General features: G+C 44.2%; 1 protein-coding gene across 1 annotated transcript in view; it reads right to left on the minus strand.

Moving 5' to 3' along the window:
* Positions 1–6,137: 6,137 nt before the first annotated feature.
* DEUP1 (deuterosome assembly protein 1) overlaps positions 6,138–13,338 on the minus strand; it is a gene marked incomplete at both ends in the record, with an annotated part of 101,854 nt that continues 94,653 nt past the window's right edge. Inside the window, 1 exon segment of the mRNA XM_082661245.1 lies at positions 6,138–6,314. Within this exon segment, the coding sequence (XP_082517371.1) occupies positions 6,138–6,314 (177 nt within the window).

Consider the following 13,338-nt stretch of genomic DNA (forward strand, 5'->3'; position numbering starts at 1 on the left):
AGTACCGGGTATGGGAGAGGAGATGGAGAAATCGGAACTCTTAGGCCTTGCTGGTAGGAATGTAAAATGGTGTAGCTACTTAGGAAAATAGTTGGACAGTTTCTTTTAAAAGTTAAACATACATTTACCATGTGACTCAAATTCTACTCATAGGAATGTACTAAATAGAAACAAAAAGATGTCCACACACAGACTTGTATGTAAATGTTCATCATAGCTTTATTCATAATAGCCTCAGTGGAAACAACTCCGATGTCAATGAACTAGTGCAATGGATAAACAGATAAATGGATAAACAGAACACTATTCAGCAGCAACAATAAAAACAACAAAATATCAATACATGCTACAGTACGGACCACAAAAACATACCAAATGAAAGAAGCCAGATGCAAAAACCCACACTGTATATGAATCCATTTATACGAAACGTCCAGGTAAATCATAAAGACAAAGTAGTTTAGCAGCTTCCTGGGGTCGGGCATGGGAAGGGGGGGTGACGGCAAATGGGCACTAGAGATCTCTGGGGAATGATGGAAATGTAAAATTGGGTTGTGGCAATGGTTGCAAAACTTTGTAAATTTAGTAAAAATCATTGCATTATACCCTTGAAATGGCTGAATTTTATGGTTTGTAAATTATTAATAGAACTGTTAATGATTAAATGAGTATATATTATAGTGGCTGGCACATGGTCCTCCATAAATGATAGTCTTATTCTTTGAAGAGGTATTTTCTCTTCTGCGCTCAGACCTAATGCCTCAAGAGGGCAAGGATGGCACGTGCTCACAGCTAGCATTTACTGAGTACTCACTGTTCCGGACTCTATGCTAACCGTTTTATGTGTATTGCCTTCTTTAATCTCACAACTCTCTGACATTGTGCCTGTTCTACAGAAAAGGAAATGGAAGCTTTGTTATGGTCCTGGAGTCAAGGCATGGAGAATACCTGGCCTCCAACAGATCTGACCTGTCCAAATGTGTCGGGAACCTTTAAGACCTAAGAATTTCTAGCCTGGTCATGGGTCTGGCTAGGTGGCTCTGAGCATCTCCTTTGTGCTATGCTTGGCCCTCCTGAAGCCTTTGCTGTTTGAAGCCTTGCTGTTCTAGGTTACCTGGCAGTTCTGCTGTGCAATGAAATTGCTGGTCACCATAACAATAATTACCTGGCTGACTCTGACTCATGTTTCTCCTTGTCACAAGACTGTGACTGCTCTTCTTTGAGGTGTCAAAGAATTTTTTTTAATGAAGTATAGTTGATTTAGCATGTTTCAGGTGTATAGCATAGTGATTCAGTTTTGTATATACACACACACACACATATATAAACATATATATGTGTTTTTCAGATTCTTTTCTATTATAGGTTATTACAAGATTTTGAGTATAGTTCCCTGTGCTATACAGTAGGTCCTTGTTGGTTATCTATTTTATATATAGTGGTGTGTATCCGTTAATCCCAAACTCCTAATTTTTCCCTCCCCTGCCTTCCCCTGTGGTAACCATAAGTTTGTTTTCCATGTCTGTGAGTCTTTCTGTTTTGTAAATAAGTTCATTTTTATCATTTTTTTTAGATTCCACAAAGAAGTGATATCATATATTTGTCTTCCTCTGACTTACTTCACTTAGTATGATAATCTCTTGATCCATCCATGTTACTGCAAATGGCATTGTTTCATTCTTTTTTATGGCTGAGTAATATTCTATTGTATATATCTAACACATCTTCTTTATCCATTCATCTGTCGATGAGCATTTAGGTTGCTTCCAGGTCTTGGCTATTGTACATAGTGCTGCTATGAACATTGGGGTGCATGTATCTTTTTGAATTAGAGTTTTTGTCTTTTCTGGATATATGCCCAGAAGTGGGATTGCTAGATCATATGGTAACTCTATCTTTAGTTTTTTAAGGAACCTCCATACTGTTCTCCATAGTGGCTTTACACCACTTTACATTCCCACCAACAGTGTAGGAGGATTTGCTTTTTGCCACACCTTCTCCGGCATTTATTATTTGTAGACTTTTTAACGGTGGCCATTCTGACTGGTGTGAGGTGATACCTCATTGAGGTTTTGATTTGCATTTCTCTAATAATTAGCAACACTGAGCATCTTTTCATGTGCCTGTTGGCCATCTTTATGTCTTCTTTGGAGAAATGTCTATTTAGGTCTTCTGCCCATTGTTTGATTTGGTTGGTTGGTTGTTATTGAGCTTCATGAGCTACTGTGACCCCTCTTGACCCGTGTTGGAGGATGGTGCTGTGTGGCAGGTAGCCTCTGAACACTGCCCAGTTGGCTTCTGTGACTTGTGCCAATGTTTTTGCCTCATGCCTGCCTTGGGAGTCCCTGGCGGTCATGAAAATTTTTCCCCAGGCTCTTCCCTCAGCCAGGACTCATAGGCCCATTGCCCATTCATTGTCATCCCTGGCACAGTGAGTGCATCCTCTCTGTAGCAGGAAAGAGCCTTTCATCAGTTTGGAATGCTTTATCCCTTAGGGTTGAGCTCTTGGTGATGCTCTAGGCTGTGGGATTGGGAGGGTAGGACAGAGTTTCAGTTGCTAGTTGGGTATAAGTCCTTGGGCCCAAATCCCTCTCACAATCCTGGGATTCTAATGGTTTCATTTGCTCTAACTATTAAGCACCATGGCTGCTGTTCTATATTAGATTCCTATTAGACATTAGTTAAAACATATAAAAGGAGTGTGTAGATGCTCAGATGGTCCTACGTTAGGTCAAGTATGAAGTGAAAATCTCCCCCCACGCCCATCACCATTCAGACAAATTCACAGTTCTGTGCTCCTTTCTGCAGCTGACAGTTTGATATGGCTAATAGTTTGTCTTGTATCTAAACTGCCTCAAACTTCCTCTACTTTTTGCCTTTGCTAAAGGCATTCCCCATGTTTGGATTCGATCCACCCGCTGACTGCTACTTATCCAATACCTCCCTGTGCTAGGTGCACAGGGGAGGCAAAGAAGCCTAATACTCCTCTTTTCTAGGCGCTTTCAGGCCAGTTGGAGAGACTGGAGGTGCATGTATAAAGAGGAAATGTACATTAAGTGAGATAACGGGATGGGGAGGGGATAACTGCACAGCACTGTTAAAACCACGATTACGGATTGCTTGGGTCAGGTTAACCATGGTTGAGGCATGGCAGGGATCTAGACAAACTCACCGCAGGGCAGGCCTCTATTTAGGCAGCCCAAGCTGCTGAGCTGATTGCTCTCCCAGAGAGGAGGGCACTGTCTCAGGATCTTGGTCCTGGGGAGACTGCGTCCCACTTAGCCAGAGCAGCGCTGTTGACAGATAATCCAGAGCTGTCCATCATTTTGTTTTAACTGACATTTGGGGGTTATCTGTGTTTTTCCAGCAGCCTTCCCTCCTTCAAATTTGGTTGATTCTCAAACCAGTTTGCTCCTGGATAATTAAGAAGTAAAAGTATATATTTAGGCCATTACAAGGCAAAAGTTAACTCAAGTCCCACCTCCTCTTTGAGTTGACTCCCAGCGTTAGGTGACCTGATTGGTCTTTCTCCTGCGGCTCTGCTTCTACTCCTTTCGTTGTGTTTTAGATCAATCATGGGCTAAGCTGACTTTTGTAATATGAAGGGGGTTATAACCCTCTTCATGGCATGGTTTCTGTAGGAAACTATTCTGTCCTGAGGTAGTAACAGCACAGCTGCCTCTCCTTCGACCCCTCCCACAGCAACACATGGGCAACTGCTCTGTCAACTCCCTGGGTCCGGGGAGGGGAGGGGAGGGGCTGGGAGGGGGAGGGGGAAGAGGAGGGAGAGGAGGGGAGGGGAGGGGCTGGGAGGGGGAGGGGAAGGGGGGAGGGGAAGGGGAGGGGAGGGGAGGAGCTGGGAGGGGGAGGGGGAGGGGAGGGGAGGGGAGGGGGAAGAGGAGGGAGGGGAGGGGAGGGGAGGGGGAAGAGGAGGGAGGGGCGGGGAGGGGAGGGGAGGGGAGGAGGGGGGAGGGGTTGGGAGGGGAGGGAGAGGGGCGGGGCTGGGAGGGGGAGGGGAGGGGGGAGGGGAGGGGAAGGGAGGAGCAGAAGGTAGGCCTCACTCCTCTCCTTTCAACATTCAACCAGAGCTGCTTGCTTTTTATCTTGACTGTATATATGTTGGGCTTCAGCATATGATTCCTTTCAAACATTGAATCCTGCTGTTAAGCAAAAACTATTGAAAACCACTGTTTTAAGAAAGTGGGTATGAAGAGGAATGCCGAACCTAGTGATTTAAAAGAAGTTTGCTTGTGGACTTGACAGAATAATCTGGAGGGGCAAATGCACTGTGAGTCCTGGACATATTCCAGGTTCATGCTCTCTTGACTTTGTTGTTTTAAAATCATTGTAGTCTAGAGTCTTCGATCCAGCATGCAGACGTAGTGTATTTTAAAGATATGTACCTTTAAATTTTTGCATTGTTTGCATTTGCATTAGGGATATAAAGGTTTTAGAATTTGTTTATGAACTGTCCTTTACCTAAATGTACTTTTTCTTCCCATCTTCTAAAGATAACACTGAAAAGTATTCTATTTTCTTTGTGTCCAGGCTAGAAATTACTAAATTTCTAATTAAAGGTATGGTAACGGGTTATTTTCCTCATGTGGGTCATTGTACCCTCTGATGTTTTGCCATGAAACATGGCTTCTGTGGATAGAGCACTGCTCACCACCTGCTTGCTGACAAGACATAATGCTGGGAAGTGGTAAGAGCCAGAGCTGGGAATCAGAGGCTGGCGTTTCTGACTGTTGCTCACCGTGATTCTAGTAAGTTCTTAACAGCTTGATTCCCAGGAACAAGGATACTAGCCTTGCTGACTGCACAGGCTTGTTTTGGGCTGAAATGAATAATGCTCTCTGAAGGCTTTTTGCAAATGTCAAGAGCTCTACAAACCCACGTGGTTGTTTCAGCTGAAGTGGACAGGGCTCTGCATTTCCCGTGGCAATGACACTTGTCTAAGGACATTGTGACTTATCTTTCCGTATGTGGAGATTTAGTTTCTTCAAAGAGAAAAAGAAAACTATAAAAACTGTAGGACTTAACCTGGAGTAATGACATGGGGATTTTTCGTAATCTTTATATAAATGTCATTTTTAAAGAAAGAAAAATGGATTATCATGCTTGTATATCTGGAACTTGAGTTTCCTTGTTCACCACCATGCTATTACTGTTCTTTACAGACTTGGCATTTATGTTTTAAGTCCAAAGAATTTCTCATTCTTTAATTGTATTTAAAACAGAGGTATGACAAAGGAGAAGGTAACAACAGCAATGCTTTATAGTTTCTTTATCTTATGTCCATGAAGTAATAATTAGTACTAACAGGAAAACATTAATATTTGGCACATATGTTTTAAGTGTGCAAACAGCACATTCCAGGTCTTTTGTGTTAAAACAGAGAGACCGGGGGCTTCCCTCGTAGCGCAGTGGTTGAGAGTCCGCCTGACGATACAGGGGACGCGGGTTCATGCCCCGGTCTGGGAAGATCCCACATGCCGCGGAGCGGCTGGGCCCGTGAGCCATGGCCACTGAGCCTGCGCGTCCGAAGCCTGTGCTCTGCAACGGGAGAGGCCACAACGGTAAGAGGCCCGCGTACCACAAAACAAACAAACAAACAAAAACCAGAGAGACATTACAAAGATGAATGCAGAAACAGTAAGCTGTATCTTTTTTTCCTAAAAGAAATGTTAGGATGTTTACATAGCTATTCATTTCAAAACATCATTGGGTTTTCAAACCTAGTACAACGGAGCTGCACTTGATCCGTTTGTATTTAGAATATAGTGTGTCCCTTTCCCTCATCATGTGTTGTTACAGAGGAAATGGGTTTCAGTATACATGATTCAGGTGGGAAAAAACTGCATATTTAATTCCAAACTATTCCTCAGACTGCAGAAAAAAATCTCTTTTGGAGAAGTCATGTTTATTTTAGAGTAACTGTAGCTGAACAATTTGTTTGTTAATGCAGAAATACAAACAGCTTTATTGAACAAAATACTATTTTCTAGCTGCCTTACAGAAATGATTTACTCAGGAAAACAGAACAAAATTTCTCAGTTTCACGAATCAGCTTTGTAACTATTTTGCCAGAGCTTTTTTCCTTGGGGTGGGCGAAGCAAATAAAAAAGTTTAAAAGCTCATATGTGTCTGTTTTGTTTTAGCTTGGTGTGTTTATTAAGAGTAAATTCTGTGTGTCTTTGCAGTTCATCAATATGTGTATTCAGAAGTTTTTCAAGTTCTTTTGCTCGCTTCTCCTCCTCCAGAAAGAAATGCTGTGCGGCCAAAGAAGCGGGGAAGGCTATATCTGGGGGCGACTGAAAAAAGAAAAAGAAAAGTTAGATGAGGAACACAAGGTCTTTTACAAAAAGTTTTCCTATTTCTTGGTATGCTTCACCCCTGACAGAACACTGCAACTCTTAATGAAATAATGTGTCTTGAGCTGAACTCTCTACACCAGTGTAATACAGTTGCTGCTAATGAAACCCTTAAGGAACGAAAACAGCAAGTGAAGAGTATAGTCGAGTCGGGCAAAGAAAGCTTATAGAGGAAAGAAACTTAAGGCTGGGCTTCAAGGGGGCTCGCTGCTGCATGGAGGTGGCCAGGTGAGGTGGGATAAAAGCATGATGTATAGTGGAGGTGGGTGCGTAATGCTGGGCTAGCTTGTTTGTCCAGCTGCAGTTGAGAACACTTCAGTGATGAGTGCCTGCTTCCACCCTTCATGTGGTATGGAAGTGCTCAGTTAACTGTGACCTGTGTAGTGCTTATTTACACACACACACGCACACACATACAATGGGTGGCTGAGGAATAAAGGGCAATGATACCATAATTTTACAGTGTTTCGTTCAAAATAATTTGTTCAGTTAATTTAAAAAAATAAGTTGGGGAAATCTGTACTTTAATTTTTTAGTTCTGCGGCACCCCCCAGACTTTTCTTCAACTTTTGTTTTATGGGAAGAATGGGATTTTTATAAAGCGTTTGGAGAGTCAGCGATCTGTATGCAGGTGAACTCTGTCATAGGGGGATGTAGTTCACAAGTCTGGCCTCTGCCAGAAGTGTAGGGATTGTGGCAGATGACAGTGGAGTACTGCCAGCTTATCCAAGTAGTAGCCCCAACTGTAGCTGCCGTGCCAGGTATCACATCTTTACTGAAGTAGAATGTCACAGTCTTGGGGACATGGTATGCTGCTGTTGATCTGGAAAATGCATTCTTTTTAATACTCAATAAGGAGGAAGATCAGAAGCAGTTAGCATTCTCATGGGATAGACAGTACACATCCATGTTCTTGCCCCAACATGATGTTTTATGTTAACGATGCTGTCATAATACACTCTCAAGGAGCCTGGACCACCTGGACGTTCCACGGACTGCAGACTATAGGACATGATACAGTAACATGAACATCATGCTAAGCCCTGATGAGCAAGAATTGGCAAGCATGTTGAAGGTTGGAAAGACACAGGTACTCCAGAGAGTGAAAGGTAAACCCCAGAAGCAATTCAAGGCTTGACACTTTGTTTGTAGGTGTCTGGTGATCTGGAACATGTCAGGACATCTCCTTTTAAGCACAAATTAATGCACCTTGCATTTCTTATCACCGTGAAAGAAGCATAAAGCTTGGTAGGTCTCTTCAGGTTTGGAAGGCAGCATGTTCCACTCTTGGGAGGAATAACCTGACTCATTTATTACGTGGACACAGAGGCAGTTTTGTTTGTTTTTGAGCAGGGCCCAGAGCAAGAAAGGGCTTTGCAGTAAGTTGGGAATGGGGGGAAAAGCAGTCCTGCTAGTTGGGTGAAATGACTTAGCAGCTCTCATACTAGAGGAATTTCTCATAGAGAAAAGTGCTCTGTGGAGCCTTTGGCAAGGTTCGGTGGGGAGTTGTGTTACAAACCCTTGAGATTCTGCAGCAAGGCCATGCCATCTGCTGCAGAAAACTGTATACTATTTGCAGAACAGTTCCTGTCACGCTAGCGTGCCCCGGTTGAGACAGAGCATCCAAGTAGACAGGATGACTTGCTCTAGCTTCTGTCCTTGGCCACTCCAGTGGAAATTATGCATGGGCCGAACAGCACCATCTCCCTTTTACCCAGGTTCATCTAGCTGCTGTTCCTGTTGAATGGCTGATCTGCTTGCAGTAGAGGCCAAAGCTGAGCTTCTGATGTGGCACCGTCCCTCAAAGACATCAGCCAGCCTCTCGGTGGCAATTAGATTACATCAGGTCCCTTACACTTTGGAAAGGGCAATGTGTTATCCTTACCAGAACTGATGTGTATCCTATAGCCTGCCTTTCCTGCCTGCAGGGCCTCGGTCAGCACCACTATCCGAGGGCTCACAGAGTAACTGATTTACTGACATGAGATCCTGATTAATAATAAACGAGCCTACTTTACAGCAGAGGAGTATGGCAGTGAGGGCATGACCAGGTATCTACTGGTTCTACCACATACAGCATGAAGTGTCTCCAGAGGATGCTAGCCTGATAGGCTTCTTGAAGGCACAGCTGAGGAATTAGCTTGGAAATCATACCCCGCGCGGATGGGATGCCATTCTTCAGCGTATGGTAGAGACTTTAAACCAATGGCTGTTATAGGCTGCTGTGTTCGTAACAGTGATCTGGGAACAGAAGGGAGGATGTAGGAATGGCTTCACTTTCTGTTGGCCCTCTTGGAGAATTTGTTCCTTCTGTCTCTGTCTGGTTGGTCTACAGGTCTTTGGTCTCAGAGGAGCAATGCCTCTCACCAAGTGAGACTGTAAGAGTCTCCCTAAACTTAAAGCTTTGGCTGTACCTACTCACTTTGGCCTCCTCATGCTGACAGATCAGAGGCACAGAAAAGAGGTACTATACTGGCGGCGGGAACTGACCCCAAGCATCATGAAGAGGTAAGGCTACTACTACATAATGGAAGCAGTGAGGAATAGGTTTGGAACTCGGGTAATCCACTGAGGTGGTCTTTTGGTGCTCTCATGCCCAGATTTAAGTGTAGATGACAAACCACATCCTGAGAAGGGCACGGGAACCAGGGGCTCACCCCACAAGGCAAGCCACCTGGACCAACAGAAGTGCCAGTTGAGGGGGGCGGGAACCTAGAGTGGGTGAGGAGATGATGAGTATCAGTTAAGCCCTTGAGACAGCATCAAGGGCTGTAGTTTGCTCTACCAACCCTCCTCTGTAAATTCTCCCAGAAATTATAACCAGCCAGAATCTTGGAGAAGCTATGCCTGAATGGAATGAACAACATGAAAAGCACATGGCTCTGAGTGGTTCAAGGAGTGGACCGCAGTGGATGCCGCTGGTGCTCTACCTGGATCCCTTCACCAGGCTGGTGCATCTATTCTCCAGCTGCTGCGGGTTTTGGCTGCTAACAGCTCAGAGCTGGCCACTTCTCTGGAGATCTGCCTGTGGCTAAACTGGAGCCTCCCGCCTCACCTGGGAAGTTACTATTCCCCCCTCTTCTCAGAGGCAGTGACTGATTGACACAGGGCCCAGAACACCAGCCAAGAAGAAGGCAGAGTAGAAAGGCCCTGAGCTCACCTCCTCTCACAGGCACATCACAATCACAACTGTCTGCAGAACAACCATCGAAGAAAAAGACTGGAACCTTCCAGGAAAGATCTTCTACAATGAAAGGCATAAAGAAGGAACCACAACAAGATGGGACTTGCGATATAATCAAATCCCATACCCTCCCAGGTGGGCGACTCACAAATGGGAGAATAATTATATTGCAGAGGTTCTCCCACAGGTGTGAGAGTCCTGAGCCCCACATCAGGCTCCCCAGCCTGGAGTTCCAGCACTGGGAAGAGGAGCCCCCAGAGCATTTGGCTTTGAAGGCCAGCCGGGCTTAACTGCAGGAGCCCCACAAGACTAGGGGAAATAAAGACTTCACTCTTAAAAGGGCTCACACAAAATCTCACATGCACCAGGACCCAGGGAAAAAGTAGTAATTTGATAAGAGCCTGGGTCAGATCTACCTGCTGACCTTGGAGAGTCTCCTGGAGAGGTAAGGAGTGGCTGTGGCTAACCCTGGGGACAAAGACACTGGTGTCAGACATACCGGGAAACATTCAACTGCAGGAACAGTCCTGACAACTGACATCTTGGATCATTAGCACCAAGACCAGGCCCCACCCAACAGCCTGCAGGCTCCAGTGCTGGGGTGCTTCAGGCCAAACCACTAAGTGCGCAGGAACACAGCCCTACCCATCAGCAGACAGGCTGCCTACAGACTAAAGAGCCCACAGCCGCCTGTGGACACACCCCTAGACAGGGCCCAGCCCACCAGAGGACCAAGGCCCAACTCTACCTACCAGTGGGCAGGCACTGGCCCCTCTTGCCAGGAAGCCTACACAAACCTCTAGATAAGCCTCACCCACCACAGAGCAGACACCAGAAGCAAGAAAACTACAATCCCACAATGCAGGCCTCCTGGGACTAGCTGGGCCCTGGCCGTGCCCAGTAGCAGGCCAACGCAACCTTCCAGACACCTTGGACCCCATAGTCAACTGCCTCCCCCCGCAGTGATCTGAAATGAGCTCTGGGATCCCAGGGCCCTGCAGCCAGACTCTAGGAACCAGCTCTCCCTGCCACTATTCCAGCACTAACCCCAGGATCTGGCTTTACCTGCCAGTGATTTGGCGACAGCCTCAGTCTTTGGGACCCTGATTCCACCCACCAGTGAGCACTAGCCCCAGGGCCCCCTAGGATTCCACAACCAGCCGCCTCATGACCAGGCCCCACTAAACTGCAGACAGCAGCAACTGCACAAGGCAGGGCCTGGCAACCAACCAGACTAGGGGCCAACCAAGCCTACCAGACCACCCACATAGCCTGTCATAAGAGGAGGACCCACCCAGCCCTCTTAGGGGGAACCCCTAGAGCATATACCGTGGGTGCACTGCTCGGATGCATAGGATGCCTTCTCCAAGGTCGAGAAATGTTAACTTACCAACCACATACATAAAAATACAAATAGCAACTCAGACAAAATGAGGTGGTAGAGGAGTATGTTCCAGACAAGATAAATCTTTAGGAGAAGAACTAAGTGATATGGAGATAGTCAATCTACCCGAGAAAGAGTTCAGAGTAATGATCATAAAGATGATCAAAGAACTCAGGAGGAGAATGGATGCACAGAGCAAGAAGTTAGAATTTTTTAACTAAGAGTTAGAAAACATAAAGAACAACCAAACGGAGATGAAGAATACAATAACTCAAATGAAAAATACACTAGAAGGAATCAATAATAGAATAAATGATTCAGAAGAATGGATCAGTGAGCTGGAAGACAGAGTAGTAGACATCACTGTTGCCGAACAGAAAAAAGAATGAAAAGAAATGAGGACAGTTTAAGAGACCTCTGGGACAACATCAGGTGCACTAATATTCACATTATAGGGGTCCCAGAAGGAGAAGAGAAAGTGCCCAGGCAAATATCTGAAGAGGTAATAGCTGAAAACCTCCCTAACCTGGGAAAGGAAATAGTTACCTAAGTCCAGGAAATGCAGAGACTCCCATACAGGATTAAGCCACAGAGGAGTACACTAAGACACACAGTAACCAAAATGAAAAAAAATTAAAGAGAGAATACTAAAAGCAGCAAGGGAAAAGCAACAAATAACATACAAGGGCATCCCCATAAGGCTATCAGCTGATTTTTCAGCAGAAACTCTGCAGTTCAGAAGGAAGTGGCACAATATATTTAAAATAATGAAAGGGAAAAACCTACAATCAAGAATACTCTACCCAGCAAGGCTCTCATTCAGATTGGATGGAGAGATCAAAAGCTTTATAGACAAACAAACGCTAAAAGAATTCAGTACCACCAAACCAGCTTTACAACAAATATTAAAGGAACTTCTCTAGGCAAAAAAGAAAGGCCACAACTAGAAACAAGAAAATTATGGAAGGAAAAACCTCACCAGTAAAGGAAAACCTAGGAAATCATCCACACACAAAGCTAGTAGGGAGGTTAAAAGACAAAAGTAGTAAAATTGTCTATATCCACAATAAGCAGTTAAGGGATACACAAAACAATTAGATGTAAAATATGATATCAAAAACAGTAATCGGGCTTCCCTGGTGGTGCAGTAGTTGAGAGTCTCCCTGCCAATGCAGGGGGCACGGGTTCGTGCCCCGGTCCGGGAAGATCCCACATGCCGCGGAGCGGCTGTGCTGTGAGCCATGGCCGCTGAGCCTGCGCATCCGGAGCCTGTGCTCCGCAACGGGAGAGGCCACAACAGTGAGAGGCCTGCGTACCGCAAACAACAACAACAACAACAAAACAAACAAACAGTAATCATGAGGGAAGGAGAGTACCAATGCAAGGCATTTAAAATGCATCTGAAATTAAGAGATTAGCAACTTAAAACAATCATGTATATATGTAGACTGCTATACCAAAACCTCATTGTACCTACAAATGAAAAATCTATAATAGATAAACACACAAAAAAGAAAAAGGAATCCAAACATAACACTAAATATAGTAATCAAATCACAAAAGAAGAGAACAAACGAAGAAAAGGAAAAAAAAAAAAGCCCTACAAAAACGATTAACAAAATGGCAATAAGCACATACATATCAATAATTACCTTAAATGTAAATGGATTAAATGCTCCACTAAAATACACACACTGGCTGAATGGATACCAAAACAAGACCTGTATATTTGCTGCCTACAAATTACCCACTTTAGTTCTAGAGACACATACAGGCTAAAAGTGGGGGGATGGAAAAAGATATTCTATGCAAATGGAAATCAAAAGAAAGCCAGAGTTGCAGTACTTATATCAGACAAAATAGACTTTAAAATAAAGGCTGTTAAAGAGACAAAGATGGACACTACATAATGATCAAAGGATCAATCCAAGAATAAGATATAACAATTGTCAATATATATGCACCCAACATAGGAGCACCTCAATATATATGGCAGATGTTAACAGACATAAAAGAAATTTACAGTAATACACTAATAGTGAGGGACTTTAACACCCTGCTTACATCAATGGATAGATCATCCAGACAAAATCAATAAGGAAACACAGGTCTTAAATACCACATTAGACCAAATGGACTTAATTGATATTTATAGAGCATTCCACCCAAAAGCAGCAGAATACACATTCTCTTCAAGTGCACATGGAACATTCTCCAGGATAGATCGCATGCTAGGCCACAAAACAAACCTTGGTAAATTTAAGAAAACTGAAATCAAATCATGCATCTTTTCTGATCACAACGTTATAAGACTAGAAATCAACTACAAGAAAAAGAATTGCAAAAAGCACAAACGTGGAGGCTAAACAATATGCTACTGAACAACCAATGGATCA

Source organism: Grampus griseus, assembly GCF_964374135.1.
Source record: "Grampus griseus genome assembly, chromosome: 8".
In the NCBI taxonomy this organism is placed as follows: domain Eukaryota; kingdom Metazoa; phylum Chordata; class Mammalia; order Artiodactyla; family Delphinidae; genus Grampus; species Grampus griseus.